Raw genomic sequence first — 18653 nt, forward strand, 5'->3', positions numbered from 1 at the left:
AAGGAAGGAAGGAAGGAAGGAAGGAAGGAAGGAAGGAAGGAAGGAAGGAAGGAAAACTCAAATATAGCCTTTATAATTCATTGCAGGCAGGTATGTCCACTTTCAGCTTTAAGAGAAAAATATCTCAGGACACTGTTTCTCATTATCCCTAGAGGAATTCAAGATGAAAAGTGTTAAGTCTACCTTTCTCCTAACCCTGTCACTTGTTCACTTACCAAAGTCTTGCCTCTTTCTCACTTGTCACTCTTCTGGCAAAACCTAGAGCCATCTAATGGCAGTGATTATATAGAATCATAGAATTTCAGGGTTGATGTGGACCAACATACCCATCTAACCTGTGTTTGACAATTATATTTAAAGCTGAAATTCATTCACACCAAAGTCAAATGTTTACATTTCAAGTTTTTTTGTCATTGATTGTGGAATAAAACTACTTCCTTGCCCTACCACTGTGCTCTCTTTTTCTTTCTTTTTTTTTTTAAAGAAACATTTAACACTTAAGGAGATTTATTTATCTACTTATTTCCTTGAGAGTTGTTATGGGGACTTGAACTCACATCAAGCCTTGCTAGATGGACTTCAGCTTTCCCCACCAGTGGCCCTAGTGGTCAGTTTGATAGGATATATAAGAAATAACTGATATAATTGGTCCTTTTTCCTCAGAGACAGACTGTTAGTTTTAGAAAATTTTCAGATTCTTGTTCAAAACCCATTAAATTATCATAGAAGTATGTAATAAAGATAGCCTTCAGTAGCTCCATCATCATATCTGCTGCGAGAGGAGCCTTTTCTGGTAGTTTCCTGCAAGGCAATGATGATCATACTCCAAAGGAAAAAATACTATTAATTTATTAACTATTTTGCCCTGAACTTAACCTAAATAACTTGGTTCCTTCAATTACAGAGAGCAAAATTCCAGATGAAGATTTCATCATTCTAATTGATGGGTTAAATGAAGCAGAATTTCACAAACCAGATTATGGGGACACGATAGTGTCATTTCTGAGTAAGATGATTGGAAAATTCCCTTCTTGGCTCAAGCTGATAGTAACAGTTAGGACCAGTTTACAGGTATGTGAGTCTCTTTTGCTATTGAATGTTTATTTCCTTGGGGGAAAGGTTAAATCTATCTGATAACTCTTTTTAGCCCCAGTATAACCTAGTAATAACTTCTCTTCCTAAATAATATTAAAAATCTCTAAGTAATGTATTTCAAAGACAGGTAATAGAATACCTTGAATATTATCTACATATGGCCTTCCTTACCTGATGCACCTTTTCCAAGTCTTATAGGTTAACCTTCGGGAAACAAAGAGATATTGTCTAATGCACAAACACTATGAAAATTCTTTGAAAATGTTAACTTGGCTTCTAATAAAGCCATTCTCCTTGTCTCCATCCTGACTGAATGAATTTAACTTCTTAGTAAATCTAAATGTAGAATCTCTGTTGTCTAACTCTTAACAGATATTAGTAGTATTAACATTTGAGATTAGAGAAAGACATTTACACTGATTTAGACATGAGAGACCTAAGATGAAAGGCTTATTTCCCAGTAAGTGATCAGAAATTTCTCCTTCATAATCTAACCTGTCTGCCTTTTTGTTGCCAAGTAGCCTGGAAGAGAAATTACAAGTGTGTAAGACTAGCACCTTTTGGGTCAATATAGGGAATGAGAAATGGAAAGATATTAAATGCAGAGTCAGGAGATCTATGTTCACATTCCAGCTCTGGTACTTATTGCCTATGGTCCTTTGACAAATCACTCAAAATGTCAAGACATCAATTTTCTTATTGGTAAAATGAGGAGGTTGGGACTAAACCCTAGGGTTTTCTTTTCCTTATCAGACTCTCACCATATATACATTGCTATTTCTCTTTGCACCTACCTTTGAACTGGAAATTATACTAATACAACAGGGTCATTTTGTTTATCCTTCTACTGATCAATTGGCTTCATTGTATTTTATGGCCAGAGTCTGTTCCCCTCGTTTTGGCTGCCATCTCACAAAGGGAACAAAACTAGAGAATGTGATTAGATCAATATTAACCTACCACCACAATTGAAAACTAAATATCCTACTGAATGTGAACTGTCAGGAATATTATGTTCATATATGAATCGCAACTGGAACACTAAATATGATTGGCTTGAGGTTCAGTTGGAGCTTAGGAAAGCATGTTCCAGTATATATGTGCACATTTTTACATACAATGCCAAAGAAAAAATTTCTGAGGGGAAATTGCATTCATGGTTTCTATTTTAGTAACACTCAAACAATAGGAAGAGTAATGAATCTACTTATTCCTAATCCTTTTATCATAGCCCTAAGCAAAACTCCCTAAACTTCTTGAACAGGACCTGTAGTCAACTCATCAGACATTTTATTCATTTTAACTAAAGAGGTTTGCAGTTTCCCAAAAGTTGGATCCCTGTATTTATTCAGAAACCAAAGAACACCACAAGACCATGCCTGCCTCCAAAATATCTTCCCAGCAGGTTACTAGACTTCACACCACTAATCCCTTGGGTTAAGTCATTTTGGTTCCAGAAGACTTATCAAAATAAAGAGTAATAACACTTAAATACACAGTTTATTTAGATGTTCCCTTGCATGGAATAAGGTCTTTAAAAGATGTAGCACAAGAGAAATAAATTTCTTTTGGGAAAGAATTCAGAGAAATTAGAGTCCAGCACATTACCTAGAGTGTCAAAGTGGAGTGTCCTGACCCATAACTGAACTTTGTGAAGAAACCAAATAATTGAAATAAAGGGACTTTTGAAAGCCACCCATCAGTTGTACCTCCTTGGGTTTGCAATAACCTTATTCTTCTCTGCATTCTTTTGCTGCAGAGCTCCAAAATACTTGAGCACAAACAAGTAGGGGAAGAAACTGTAGAAGTTCTTTCTGCAATAATATATCTTTGTCTGTTGTAGGAAATTACCAAATTACTGCCCTTCCATAGGATCTTCTTGGATCGCCTAGAAGAGAATGAAGCCATAGACCAGGACCTCCAAGCATATATCCTACATAGGATTCACAGCAGTTTAGAGATTCAAAATAACATTTCTCTCAATGGCAAAATGGACAACACTACATTTGGAAAACTCAGTTCTCATCTCAAGACCCTCAGCCAAGGTTCCTATCTGTACCTAAAACTCACATTTGACCTCATAGAGAAGGGATACCTGGTTTTAAAGAGCTCTAGCTACAAAGTAGTTCCTGTATCTCTTTCTGAGGTTTATCTACTCCAATGCAATATGAAATTCCCAACCCAGTCCTCCTTTGACCGAGTGATGCCTCTTCTAAATGTTGCAGTAGCCTCTCTCCACCCACTTACAGATGAGCATATCTTCCAGGCCATCAATGCAGGCAGCATTGAGGGTACTCTGGAATGGGAAGACTTTCAACAAAGGATGGAGAATCTCTCCATGTTTCTAATTAAGCGCAGAGACATGACCCGCATGTTTGTGCATCCTTCTTTTCGAGAATGGCTCATCTGGAGAGAGGAAGGAGAGAAAACCAAATTTCTCTGTGATCCCAGGTAAGCTTTATTTTTTTTTATACCCTTACCTTTTGTCTTAGTATCAGTTCTAAGACAGAAGAGTGGTAAGGGCTAAGCAATTGGGGTTCAGAGATTTGCACAAGATCACACAGGTAGGAAGTGTCTGAGGTCAGATTTGAACTCAGGTCCTTTCAATTCAGGCCCCCCCCCATAAGCTTTAAATTTGACATAAACAATTCTCTTCTTGTTGTTATACCATCTTAATAAATATGTTTGCTAAGAACTAATTGTGTCTATGAACTGATTGTTAATGGAAATTCAGTCAACAGTCAGTTAACGAACATTTATTAAGAGCCTCTTCTGTACCCGGAACTGCCCTAAGATCTGGAGGTACAAAGAAAACCAAAAAGCAGCCCCTTCTTTCAAGAAGTTTACAGTCCAATAGGAAGTATACTCATTGGGGATAGTGAGCTATACTTTTAGAAATGGGTACCTCTGGACCTTTAAGGAAGCAGCCACCCTCTGGGGACTCAACCTGTGAATATATCTACTGACTTAGATTCCAGCTGAGGTTCCTGTGCTATTGCTGTATTGATAACCTAACAATCTCCCTCAGCATTTTACTAAAATGAGAAAAAAAAGAATTGAGACTGTGAAGAAACTGTATATCTCTCAAGTGGAGTCAGTGCTAGTTAATTGTGGTAGCTTTTTAAAGGCCAAACACTCACTTAGACTACCAATAACCCATTCTAGTAAAGTTAGCAAGGAGTTGAGCACCACACTTGAAAAAGATAACCTTACGTCTTAGAGCTAAAAGGGACCTTAGGGGATTGTCTGACCTAGCCTCCCACTTTAGGCAGTTAAGGTATAATTATTCCCAATTTACAGGTGACACAACTGAACCCTGGAGTGTTTAAATGATTTGGCTCATGGTTGTACAACTAGAGTTCAGAACTGTAACTATTTCCAGAGCAATTTATTTCTACAATTTATATCAAACTGCTTTTCCCAAAAATATGCATATTCCCACCAGGGGTATCTGGTAAGTATTTGGAGGGGGGGGTCGTTTTTTTTAAAGCATTATTGCTAGACCCCTGAAAATTATGCTTCAGAAGACACCAAGCCATAAATGGTATATCAAAGCTCAGAAGAAAAAATTAGGCTGGGGTTAAATATGCTCTGTGATCTAACTCCTTGTAATTTTTAGACATCTCAGTTTCTTTGTCTGTAAAATGAGAGAATTGAACTAGATGACCTGAAGTTACTTTCAGCTCTAGATCTCTCTCATTCCTGTGATGTCTGACCAGGCCGTGATTTTGACACCATTGTAAGCATAATCATTATTAGCTCTGTGTAGAGGCATCTTAGGTTGGGAGTTTTCTTGTGATTGTCCCACCATTTTTTATACTTCATCAGTTAAGTACTAACCCATTAGCAATTTTGTCCTACATTCATGCTAGAATATAAATCCAAAACTTTGAAATATGCTTTGCCCTCCAAGAGAGTATGCATGCTAAGGGTAAATTTCTCCCAGAATGGCTATTATTTACTTCCAGGAAGAGTTTCTTCTTCTACAGCTGAATCCCATGGGGGTTTTTTGGTTTGTATATTTGTTTTGTTTGTTTTTTATTTTTTATGACAAAACAAAAAGTTGTCCAGAGTATGAAAGAGAAGACTCTTGGTTCCCTCCTTTATACTGTTTTAGTCTTTCAGGAGGTTGTTATTGAAAGTCTCTCTGGTATTACTGCCACCAATCAAGAGTTTACTGCTATAGAACAAGGAAACACAACTCAATCTTAGGATGAGAATTATTCCCAGGAAGACTTTACTAGTTTTATCAAATGGTTCACCAGCCTATCCTGAGAGAGTCAACAAGTTAAAAAGCATAACTTCCATTCAGGAGGTTCTAGTGAATTTGTAGTATCTGCAAATGAAAACTAGAGTGAATTGCCCAAAAACACAATATGTGTACAAGTATCTCAGAGCTTTTCATCTGTGACTTACCCTTTGCTCTTCATCAGCAAGCATGCAGAATGATGTAGACAGATTGAAACAACAGCCCTTACAGTCAAATATACACTATAATAAAGGATCACTGTATTATACTTAATGGCAAAGAGTAGAACTAGAAATGTGATCATGAGTTTTAAACCTAGCTACAGTTGAAATTCAGTCTCCTATGCAGTAGTAGCTGATACCAAACTTGTTTCTAAAGTTTTGGTCCCCAAACTTTATGTTCCAATGTGACAATAAGATTTCCTGAGAATTGAATGATATAAAAAATCTTCCTTTTCACATTTATTGCTCTGCCATTAGTGTTTGCAGAATATACCAGTTAGGACTGGTCCTAAGAAAAAATTTTAAATGGGAAAATTTTGTTTTAGGTGGCCCCAAATCTCTTTCTCTATTCTTTGTGCCCTTCAGTGACTCTATCCCTCCTTTCAAGTCCTTCAGCCTAGATTCTTTAAAAAAAAAAAAAAAAAAAAAACCTTACCTCTTATCTTAGAATCAATATTGTGTATTGGATGAAGGCAGAAGAGTGGTAAGGGCTAGGCAGTGGATGTTAAGTGACATTCCCAGGGTCACACAGGAAGTATCTGAGGTCAAATTTGAACCCAGGACCTTCCATCCCTAGGACTGTCTCTCAATCCTTTGAGCCATCTAGCTCCTGCTCCACCTAGATTCTTAATTTCTTTGGAGAGTTCTTCATTGTCCCTCCAGTCAAGCACACTCTCCTTGTCTGTCTTTCTTTAAGAAAGAGCCAGGTTATTGTGGATTCTTATGTATACACAAAGGGGGAATTATTAAGGCAATTAAAGTCTTCAAAACCAATCAAATATCCTTCTATCCCAGGCTCATTTGTTAGAATTTCTACACTTAGGAGCAGCTAGGTAGCATTCCAGACTTGGAATGGAGAGGACCTGGTTCAAATCTGACCTCAGACACTTTCTAGCCGTATGACCCTAGAGAAGTCACTTAATCCCAATTGCTTAGCCCTTTGGTCTTAGAATTGATACTATGGAGGTAAGGGTTTAAAAAATAGTAATTTTTAAAAAGAATTTCAACATTTAACTTGTTTACTTTAGACCACTTGATTTTTTAAATGGCTATGAATATAGAAGAAAATGTTCCAAAAAGGATAGTTAATCTTTGCCAGGAATGGGTCATTCAAGGAAGTAACATCTAATTTAACTGGAGAGTCAACTGTTTAAAGAAAGGATCAGAGGGGAGGTGGCATAACTAAAGTGCAAGACTGCAACTCGAGTATGACTTTTTATATTAATAAAATCAAATAATCCATTATCCTAAACTTCTGTTAGGTCAGAGAACAGATAGCTAAGAGAGTGGCATGATGTTTGGTAGACAATGAACTGTCACAGAAAGAAATGAAAGTCATATAGTACCCTTTCTGGACTGTACTTGAACTCACATTCACAGTTTGGGTGTCCAGAGGGTTGCTGCTCCCTTGAAGTTCTATGCTATGATTACCCATTTCTAAAACCATAGCTCACAATTCCCATTATATTATTACATTATATTATATCAAATATATTATATAATATATAATATTATATCAGCATATTCCCATTAGACTAAGGTCCTCAAGAGCAGAGACTGTTTTTTACCTTTCTCGTATCCTCAGAACTTAATGCAATCTTTGGCAGAGGAGAGATAATTAATAAATATTTATTGACTTAATTCTCTTTAACAGTCAGCCCATGGACCCATTCAGCTCTTAGCAAAGGCATTTACTAAGATGGCACAGAAAGAACAGTAAATCCTAAGCATTTATTCCCATAAACCCAAGACACACTTTATATGAAAAGAACAAACTGTATTATTTAGAACAGAGGTGTTGATGAGACACACATGGGAAACACATGTCAATGATTACCATTTGTTAATTACCTGCTATGTGTCAGGCACTGTGCTAAGTGCTAAGGATACAGATAAAAAAAGAAAGGCAATCCTTGTGCTCAAAAGAGCGTATTATCTAATTGGGGAAAACATGACATAAAAGGAAACTGGGAGGGTAAGGTAGGGACTCAGCATGGAGCATGATGGTGAAGTCCTTTGCAATCTTGTAGGAAATGAAGAGATGACTGATCTGGGATTATCCTTAAATAGAGGCTTGAGAAGGAGCTCTCCACTCTTCTCTCCAATCAGAAGGGTCCCAGGGGCAGAGTGTACAGATGAGCTGTGATTAGCTAGACTGATGTGAGCCAAGGCTTCCTAAAACATTACTTCTCCCATCCCCATTGAAAATACCCACTTTCTTTCACAGCTTCCTTGGAAGCAGGAGATGAGAAGAAAACCTTCCCTGATGGGTACACCTGTGTTTCCCTTTTTCCCTCTCATCATCACATTATATCATGTTCCTGACAACTCTCTCTTCTTGTTTTCCCCAGTCTAAAATGAATGCAGAGTTTAGAATATACATTTGCTCAGTGTTTAATGGAATATAGTAGTGACACCTGAGATTACATTCTGATGGTTTCCTTATTTTGACCATATATATTTATGATGTATTAAAATTGTTGTGAACCTTACTTCTAAATGTTGTGTCATTCTGCAGTCAGTTTCATCTATATAAATTAATATAGATCCATCTCAACTTTCTGTTGTGATTTGGAAGTCTGATATGTTTGCACCTAATGAACTGATATAGCAGAGTGTATCATGGTGTTGCAAAAGGGGAAATAATGTGACCTTGAAAAAAGTTCCCTTCTCTGAGCTAAACTTCCTTATCTCTAAAATTAGGATGTTGAACCAGTTGAAGGTCCCTTCCAACTTGGAGATTCTATTAGTCTATAATTTTGTGATTATAAAATTGATAGCTCATTGCATTTTCATCATTTAAAAAATTAGAGGATTTTCCATATCAATTTGACCAGGCCACTTAGAATTTTACATTGGAAAATCTCATGATCCACAATCCATTCACAGCACAGAAAAGTTCTGCCTTGATTCTTGTGGAATAATTAATCTTGAAAGACCCTGTCCATCCCCATGCTTCAAACTAGAATTAGGACCATTAGTTTTAGCAGGAAAAGGGGCCATAGATGTCATCTAGTCCAAACCTCTTCCCCTTTCCTACAAAGAACAAATTTTGAACCACAATTAGTGAGAGCAACTGTAGACTTTTTGAAAAAGCTCTTGCTTAAAAGATGGCTCCGTGGGGGCAGCTGGGTAGCTCAGTGGATTGAGAGCCAGGCCTAGAGATGGGAGGTCCTAGGTTCAAATCTGGCCTCAGACACTTCCCAGCTGTGTGACCCTGGGCAAGTCACTTGACCCCCATTGCCTACCCTTACCACTCTTCTGCCTTGGAGCCAATACACAGTATTGACTCCAAGACAGAAGGTAAGGGTTTAAAAAAAAAAAAAAAGATGGCTCTGTCATGGGACAGGCTAAAAGATGGCAAAGAAAAGTAGCAGAGCAAGGGGGAAAATGAGGATCACTTGAAATTAGAGACTTTCTTTACAGGCCAAGAAGTCAAAGCACCCCAGCTCTCACTTTCCAAGTGATCTCATTAGAAATAATGTTAATGTTACTGATCATGGGCTACATTTTCATCGTTACCCTTTAAGTCTTCCCATTGTCAGTTGGGAATTAATGTTTTTGAAGTCATGGGTTTTTTCCTGACTGCCAGTGTAAGATTACACTAATCTTAGACTTCTGACATTGATTGTTTGCCTTTCGTTGAGTGAAAATGAGAGGGGAATTGTACTTACCTGGGTTTCTTGTCCAATTTGCCAATGTATAGACAAACCAACATGGGTCCCCAAACCCAGCCTAAGTGAATAAGAAACCACCTTACTCTCATATTCATAAAAATCCATAAAGAAAATGAAATTTATTATATGTACATATATTTTGTATGTGTGTGTATATATATATATACATGTATATATACATACATCATATATAGGCATGGTTTCCTGGTATAAGATAACATATAAGCATATTTTAAAATAAAGTCGCTAGTTTTCCTTCTAATTTTAAGATGGTTAAGAATTGGAATATGTGACCAAATATCAGTCTGTTTTTGCTTAATGAGAGTCTTAAACAGCAGAGTTGCATTTTCCTCTGAAACTAATTGGATCAGACTGCAACCTGAGTATTGAGCTGAATCAAAAAATGGGAGATGCCAGAGCTTTACCTAAGAAGTAGCTGTCAAACAATAATAAATGGCATAGTAATCATTAGCAATTATTGCCAACCCAGAACAAGATGATAGCATGCTCTTCTTTCTGCAAGTAGATAGCTAGGTTATACAGTGGATAGAACATTTGACCTAGAATTAGAAAGACCTGAGTTCCAATCCAGCTTCAGATACTTATCTGTCAGCTATGTGACCCTGGATAAATCACTTAATCTCCCCTCCACTTTAAGTTTCCTCATCTACAAAATGCATAATAACAGCACCTACCTCCAGAGGGTTGTTGTAAGGATGAAGTAAGATAGTATTTGTAGAACTTAAAGCATTAAAGAAATCCAAACTGTTGTTATTATTAGAGCAAATCATTCATCTATCTCCAAAGAACAACTGTTCCAAACCAAATGAGTCTTCAAGATTACTAAAATCAATGCCGACAGCTACTAAGTCATCAACAATTGTGGAGGATACATTCATTATAAGCAGTTATCTGCAGAAACAGACTTAAGGATGGAACTGAAAATACTGTATCTGAGATACTTCGATATCAATAGATTGGAAGTTCACATAAAATCTCTGTTTTAGATTAGTCTGTTGTTTTAATTGGTTCCCCCCCAAAATTATATATTAAAACATGTAATAAGTGATAAATTTCAGGTCTGCACAACATAAAGTACCAGTAATAAATGTGAAATGGTTAACAGACTGCCTCACGAAACCCTGCCAACTGCCTGATAACTACCAACTGCAAAATAAACAAGGATTTCTGTTGACCTCCATCTTTCCAAGACCAGTGGTGCTTTATTAGACATAAAGTTAGAAGTTAGAAGCAGCAGGAAAATGAGACAGTGAGGGTGGCAGCACAATCCAAACCAAGCACAAGTTCCATAAATATGCTCCTCATGGACTTTGGCCTTTCTATCATTGAAGAACCAGCTCCATGTTCTGCGTGTCTGGCCTAGCATAAACATTGTTCTTTATTATTTGCAACTGCTAGGGAGAAATATTCAAATCTAGAGAGTCTTAGTGTCATTAAGAAGCTCTTACACCTGGCTGAGCAAAGCTAATCATTTTTATAATCATGGGAAAACAAAATCAAATTAGAGCAGTTCAACATTACCTGGGAGAGGAAAGAATTAAGACTCCACAGTGGGGTCATATTTGGAGAATATTTTGGGGAAGTAAAGATATTAATGGATGATTTGTTATAGCAAGTAGATCAAGTGCCTTTTTCCATTCAGACATAGCAAGGTTTCCCACAGGAAAGAAATTTCTCCTACCCATAGTTTTTTTAGGTTAGCGATACCTTGTCAATGCACAGGCTTTTTTTTTTCATTTTGTGGCACTTTTAAGAAGATTTTATCCTACAGAAAAAGAATTTAGTTTCTGCTTGTTTACAATATATATAAAGTACAATGTTATTCTCTTTCTCTTTGCACACATTCAAGTGTTCAGAATGCCCAAATTTACACAGTAGTTTAAATGCTATTTAATTGCCTTGGCTCACACTAGAGTCCTTCAATTTTTAGAAAGCCATGTGGAATACTCTTTTCTTTGGGTGCATTTAGTTAACTTCTTCAGTGGTGGGTCGAGGAGAAACACCTGCAGATAAGTCTGCTCAACCACCTGGAAATTCACCAGGCATCCCTCGGCAGTACCCCCTGAACTCTGGTATAGTTTAATGATAGGGTTTATTTCTGTTGCTGCTTAAATTCTTTCTTCTCATCTATCTAGTTCTTATCCAGCCAATTGATTATTTCATTATATTTGTCAAGGATTTTCTATTTGTCTTCACCAGTTTTTGCTTTGGAATTTGTCATCCTCCACTGTAGGCCTTCATGTTTAAAAAAAAAGATTTTAGTGAGTTCTTGGAAGATACTTTATCTCTCTGCTTCTAATCCTCAGCCTCGTATTTCTCAGCTTTCTAGACAGTCCACACAATGTCATCATTGCTCAAGTGTAATAATGGTGTTATTCTCCTTGCCAGTGCTCTTAATTGTAGAAGATTTGTATTCATGTCAAAGGTTACTTCCTAAGGAACCTTTGGAGACCAGAAGAGTTCTAATGAGTTCAAATCGGCCACAGTTGTTACTCTTTGTCATTGTTCTCTCACCTTCATAAACCTAAATAAGCACACCCTATTTGTTATCCGAGTTATTTAGAAAAGGTCTCTGTCTGCTTAGTAGAGATGGTGGTATTGCATCTGACCAAAACTGTCAGCATTTTCAGTACCAAGAGAAAGAGAAGTGACAGCCCACAGTAGCAAGTCCTGAACATTCTCAGATTTAGCCAACCCTCTGCCAAAATGGCAGCCTGGATAGCTGTACCATAAAGAATAGCTTCATCAGGTTTGGTACCCTTATTTAGTTCCTTGCCAATGAAAATATCTTGCAGAAAGTTTCTGGATCTTGGGAATAGAAAAAGAACCACACATTAAAAAAAAAGTGTTATGAATCTGTGACTTATCCACTTTGGCATCCCTTAGGACCTTTTTCACAGGGCCTAGTATGTCATGGGAGAGGTCAGTGTTCAGTTCTTCAAAGTAGGAAGATAGAGATAGAAGTCTATATTGTCACAGAGAAAATCAATCACATGTGGCCTAAGTACTAGAAGAGATGCTTTCCACATTCATAAGTGGTACAGAGTCAGCAGACAACTCTTGTTCTCACTTATGTTTTTCTTGTTCTTTCCCTTGAAATCAATAATGAAATAGTTGGCCTTGTGATTATTAAAATCTTCCTCACCCAAATGGGAATCCTCAGTTGTGGATATTTTCAAAGGTACCATATTACCTAGAATTTTTAAAGAAATAGAAACATTGAAAGTACCACCTACAAAGTCAAAGATCAACATGTTTCTCTTAGCACCAATCTTTTTGTCCAAGCATAAGCAATAACAGCATCTGACTCATCGATGATTCAGAGAACATTGAAGCAACTATTATTCAAGCATCTTTGGTGCCCTAACACTGGGAATCACTTCCAATAGATGTTACTGTGATCACAACATTTGTACCAATCTTCCCAAAGTAGCCTTTAGCAATTTCTTAATCTTGGTCAAGGCCACTTCTTTTGAATAGAAGCTTTGGGGCTCCCCTTTGTATTCTACTTAGACCTGAGTCTTGCCTGAATTATTCACTACCATTTGGTGGTAAATTTGAGAGAAAGATTTCATATCTGACTAAACAACTTCATCCTTTCTTCAAAGACTGTAGATAGGGTTCATTGAAATTTGATTCTTTGAAGCATCACTGATTAAATTTCTGTGTCAAAGAGCTTAACTTGGGTTGATTCTGTTTTTCTTGGTCATTAGCAATGATCTCCATTTTCCCATGTTGTAAGACTCCCACATAGGAGTAAGTAGTGCCAAGATCAATGCCAACAACAGATCTTTTTAACAAGGTTGCTGGGGTATCAAGGTTGTTGCTAACCAATGAGAAGTAACAAGAGCTGTTGGTCTGATGAGTAAGATACTACTCACAGACTTATACAACAATGTAAATGTCTCTAGAAACACAACAAAATCATACTGGGCTAGGCTTCTGAATCCACAATACCTTGAGTTGTGCAAGGTGCTCTGGGGAATTTTGAATGATGTGCAGGGCAGTATCTTAGGAAGAGTAATTTTAAGTTTGCTTGTCTGTAAAAATTGGTTTTTAAGTCAAAAAAGTGTTAGGGGAGGACTACAGGAGACAAACGAGTTCAGGCCCTTATTGCCATCTTTCTATACTATTGCAATAGCCATTTTACAGCTCTTGCCATTCCCTCTTCCCCTAATGTATCCTTCATATTCTACCAGAACAGTCCTCCTTCTTCATAGATCTTTGTATTCCCGTCTATAAAATAAGAAATGTGGACTAGATGACCTCTGAAGTTCCTTATAACTCTAAACTTTATAATTCAGTTATGTAACCCCTTTGCTTAAAATTTCCATGTCATCCCATTTATTACTGGATGAAGTTTAGGCTTGTCTGATCTTTGGAGTGTAACAATCTGGCACCATACTACCTTTCCAGCCTTCTTTCCTATGTTTCCTCTTTATGCATGCTAGGCTCCAACAAAACTGTCTATTCTCTTTTCCCCAAACACATGATTCACTCTTAATATACCCAGAATGCCTATTTCTTACCCCCACCCCTGCTCTCTACCAGCTGCAATACTACCACATTTTTTTAAACCCTTAACTTCTGTGTATTGGCTCCTAGGTGGAAGAGTGGTAAGGGTGGGCAATGGAGGTCAAGTGACTTGCCTAGGATCACATAGATGGGAAGTGTCTGAGGCCAGATTTGAACCTAGGACCTCCCATATCTAGGCCTGACTCTCAATCCACTGAGCTACCCAGCTGCCCCCAATACTACCATATTTTAGAACCAATGAAAACATTATCTTTTCCAGGAAACTTTTACCAATATTCCCTGTCTTTTAATAACCTTCCCCCTCTGATCTTACATGGATAGTACTTTATTTTTTAACTATACAATATATTTACTGTCTAATATAGTGTTTTTAGTTATCTATGTCTTATCTGCTAGACTGACTATAAGCTCCACTAGGGCAGGAATTATATCTTAACCACCCTCTTTATCTTCTCCTAGCACTTAGTTCAGTGCTTTGTTCATAGTACTAAAAGTTCGCAAAGCAAATTTCCATAGAAAGCCACACCTTCCTTCCATCTTGTTCAATGCAGAATTGGAACTGCTCTTAGTTCATGGCAAGTTCCTGAGAAATTCTGTAAGTCATTCCATAACATAGATCATTTCATTTGGCTCTCCTTTAATCAAAAGTATTCATAGAACTCTCTTTCAGGCACAGGAACAAGTCATGCTTGTTGGGAATAGGAAGCCAGTTGTTCTGAAGAGTCAGTGGGGGCTTAGATATGGCATATAACTAATGTGAAACAGAAATGACGTATATGTTCTCTGACTACTTGACCAATCTTGTGATAAGCTGTTCTTTACAAATATACTTTTTCACTTTGTTTCCTTTCATCGGCATTGGGATAAATACAGCCCCAATCTTACCCTGAATTCCTCCCTCTCTCTGCCTTTCAGCTTCTAGCAATAGGAATCTCTCTCAAATTAGGGTCAAATATGTTATCTGCAGAATCTAAAGCAAAATGTGTGACCATGACAAAGGAAATATTAAAGAAAACATTTAATGGATACTTTTGAGACCATTTAATGTTACATTTAATGTTAAAATATACTCATACTTCACTAATGGAAACTCTAAAACTATCATGAGCAGCAATATGCTGGTAAATAAATTGTTTCATTATATATAATCAGATAAATTCATGCTTAGTAGAATAAGATGTATAAAAGGAGCGCTGAAACAAAATTTAAGAACTTGGTTCTGGGTATATCTCTGCCATTTTGCTTTGAATCCTTGAGCACATTATTTAATAGTTCTGAACCTCAGTTTCCTCATCTGTAAAGTTAGTGGAAGAGAAGATAATAAATATTTGAACTACCTACCTCATAAGGAAGACTTATTGCACTATACAATTTTTCCCAAAAATCAGCACAGTGTTGAACTTAATTTAAATTTAGCTAAATTTAGCAGTTATAGCCATTGTTCTTCTTAAGCTTTAATATCTTAAAATTAAATTAACATTTGGAATATCTACTATAATGTGAGTTATTTGGTGAGGAAGAGGGTCAGATAATTGAGTACTAGTAAACTCTCCAACTTGCAAAACAGATAATTAAGGAGTGACTATTTGTATGAGAAAAGTATCCCTTAGCTTTAAGCTGCTAGGTGGTGTAGTGGTTAAAGTGCTGGACCTGAAGTCAGAAAGACACTTCTTCCTGAGTTCAAATTTGGCATCAGACACTCACTAGCTGTGTGGCCCTGGGCAAATCATTTAACCCTATTTGCCACAATTTCCTCATCAGAGGAAAATTTACCAGCCCAGCATTTTTACAAAAGTTTTGCAAAAATGTAGCACTCTAGGAAATGTAATTTTAACTAACTATAAGATATAGTCACTTTTTATCAATAATAAGGGAAAAGAAATACTCTCTTCTCATCTTCAAGCTCTTGCTTTAAGTATAAATCATTCATATTGGGATTAGGCTCAACCTCTCACTCCCCATCCCTACCAAAAATTGCTCTATAACCCTTCTAAAGTTTCTCATTCTTTGACTTTATTATATCTCATTCATTTGCCTCAATAAGTCATCTATTATCAATAATAATTTATCCTATTTACATTGCATAGCAAAGGTATTTCCAAGTGTCAATAAATTTATTGGACCCAACTTCAGTGCTATCTTATTTGAAGAAAAAGTTCTTTCCTTACTTTATACTTTCTTAAAGTGCTTTCTTAAATCTTCCCTGCATTTATTTAATATTGATGTCTCTGAATATTAGTTTATAAACGTTTATCCTATTTCATATTCCAGTGATCAATGGAATGCACAGATTTTGACACATTATCCAGATTAACTCCTAATCCTACATTCAAGCGGCTTATTGCTTTTCTCTGTGCAATTGCACATTCTCTATGCATACTCCACATATTTGGCAATTAGTATTGGATTAATATCCATCAATATGCATTCACAATCATATAGTATTCATCACTTCTCGGGCTTTTGGCTAAGATCAAGTGTAACACAATTGTATATACAGGACAACAACACATACTGTTTTTTCATATTGTTTTACTGTGATCACTGTTATATACATACAACAACCTTTATTGTGCTGTAATCCACTTACAGTGGCATAAATATTTGAATATAGAAAATTGCAAAATGAGCAACTGTGAAGGACTAAACTATTACAAAACAAGATTCCAAGATAACCCCAATGGACTAATAATGGAAAATGCTATCTACAGCCAAAGGACGGTTGGAGTCTGATTACAAATCAAATCATTCCTTTTTCCCTTTATTTCCTTCATGAATTTTCTCTTATATGTGTGGTATTTGTCTTCTTTTACAGTAGGTGGAATATGGAAATATGTATTGCATGACAGCACTGGTATAAACTAGATAAAGACTATCATCTCAGGCTTGGAAAGAGGCTAAATCACAAAATTTCAGATGAGAATTGTTTCTACATGTAATTGAAAAAAACATTAAAAAAAAGATACATGAAACCTCCAAGTATTGTCTCCATTTCTATTGTTCTTGATTTCTTCTCAATCCTTTGCACTCTGGCTTCTGACCAAATCACTCAACTAAAACCACACTTTACAAAGTTATCAATGAACACTTTACAAAATTATCAGGAGTTAGACTAGATGGTTTCTAAGGTCACTTCCTCCTATGGATCTACAAACTTGTGAATATATAATCCTAATCCTTTGACTTCTTAATTTCCAAATCTAATGGCTATTTCTTAGTCCTTATCTTTCTTGTTTACAATGTTGACCACTTCTTCTGAATATCGTCACTACTCTAGGTTTTCTTTCTACCTGTCTAACTACTCTATCATAATCCCTTTTAGTAGATCAGCAGCCATTTTGTACTCCCTGACTGTAGATGTATCTCATAAGCTCCCATTTGAATTATTTTTATACAAATGACTCACAGAACTCTTTATCTAGCCCTAGCCTCTATTTTTATGTTGTGCCATATAAAAATGTCCACTTTTGATGATGTTTGTCAAGTTCAGAATAACAAAAAAATTTTAAACATCAATTAATTTTTATGAAGCCAAAGGATGGTTAAATTTCTTCTTGGCATCTTGTTTATTAAAAAAAACCTTTCTGAGCTCTCTCCTAGGTAATATATTACTTCTCTCCTTTCTCAGGGTTTTTCACAAAGATATTTAAAAAGTCATAGAAATAAAACACTGTTTGTGATGCTTGAGTCTTAAGAGAATGTCCTAACCTGGGACCACTTTGTACTGTTTCCATTTATTTGGTGAATTCATTGGAGTTTCAGATAAGCTCTTTTTTATATGGGACCCCAGGGATAGCAACAGAGCAGTTGTGTCACTTAGGAGGACAAAATGGTTTGACAGACACTATCCTGATAGAGAGATCATTGAGTTAGTGCTAAGACCTCCACAAGGTTACATATAGTACTAGATAAGGAAGCCTTAAATGATCAAGTTTTTTGTAGCTCTCAAAGTTCCTTGGCCTTAGTTTTATGATTTGGAATTTGTAGGTTTGGAGAGGAAGAGAAAAGACTATTTCTACCATCTGTGTGTGGGCTATGTGTGAGCTACTAGTTATGACACTTCATAATTCTAGAAGTACTGTGATTGGGTAGAAAGAATGTGAGTTAGTTTACCCACTGTGGTTCAATATATCAGTGATGAGAACTTATAGCCATGTTTTTAAAAAGGTACATTTTCAAGTTTACCTGTCAGACAACAGGTACCATTCCCTAAAAATCAGTGAAATAGCACTTTGTCAGAGATAAAGTCAGTGCTGAACTCACAAAAAAAAAGATGAAGAGTATAGAAGCCTTAAAAAAGAAAAAAAAACTTGATATTTATTCCTTCTACTTTTCTTTCTTTCTTTCTAGGAGTGGTCACACTTTACTTGCCTTCTGGTTTTCCCGTCAAGAAGGAAAACTAAACCGACAGCAAACTATTGAGTTGGGACACCACATCCTCAAAGCACACATTTTTAAGGTAATACAAGAAAGCAAAAGCTTATTATCTCAATTATCAGAACAGCACTGCACATTATATGCATAAAGATACGTGTTACTTCAATATAATCTCTATTTTCTTAAATGATATTATTGTAAAATATATCCTAAAGACCCAATCAAAACCTTGGGTGTATAGAACCTGCAAGCATCCTTGAAACTAAAAAATCACCAGAATTTAAAATTTTTATTTTATTCGTTATTTTGTACTAAATTTTTTATAAAATGTATAAAGGCTTCCCTGCCTTATTAAATATTTCAGGAATTATAATTTAACCTCTTGTTGATAACCCTAAACCATACTCATGATAGACATCAATTCAAGGTATTATGCTATAATAAAGGACTCTCTTCATAACCTATTGAGGTTCCTAG

At 36.3% G+C, this 18653-nt stretch overlaps 1 protein-coding gene and 1 pseudogene across 1 annotated transcript in view; one reads left to right on the plus strand and one right to left on the minus strand.

The window, feature by feature from the left end:
* The window catches only part of TANC2 (tetratricopeptide repeat, ankyrin repeat and coiled-coil containing 2), a 664538-nt gene that overhangs the window by 598530 nt on the left and 47355 nt on the right, over positions 1-18653 (plus strand). The window contains exons 13-15 of the mRNA XM_044671962.1: positions 905-1071; positions 2939-3546; positions 18150-18258. Of these exons, the coding sequence (XP_044527897.1) occupies positions 905-1071; positions 2939-3546; positions 18150-18258 (884 nt within the window). The remainder of the gene's footprint in view (positions 1-904; positions 1072-2938; positions 3547-18149; positions 18259-18653) is intronic.
* Positions 11683-14658, minus strand: LOC123244569 (annotated as a pseudogene).

The sequence above is a fragment of the Gracilinanus agilis genome, chromosome 4 (genome assembly GCF_016433145.1).
Source record: "Gracilinanus agilis isolate LMUSP501 chromosome 4, AgileGrace, whole genome shotgun sequence".
Lineage (NCBI taxonomy): Eukaryota > Metazoa > Chordata > Mammalia > Didelphimorphia > Didelphidae > Gracilinanus > Gracilinanus agilis.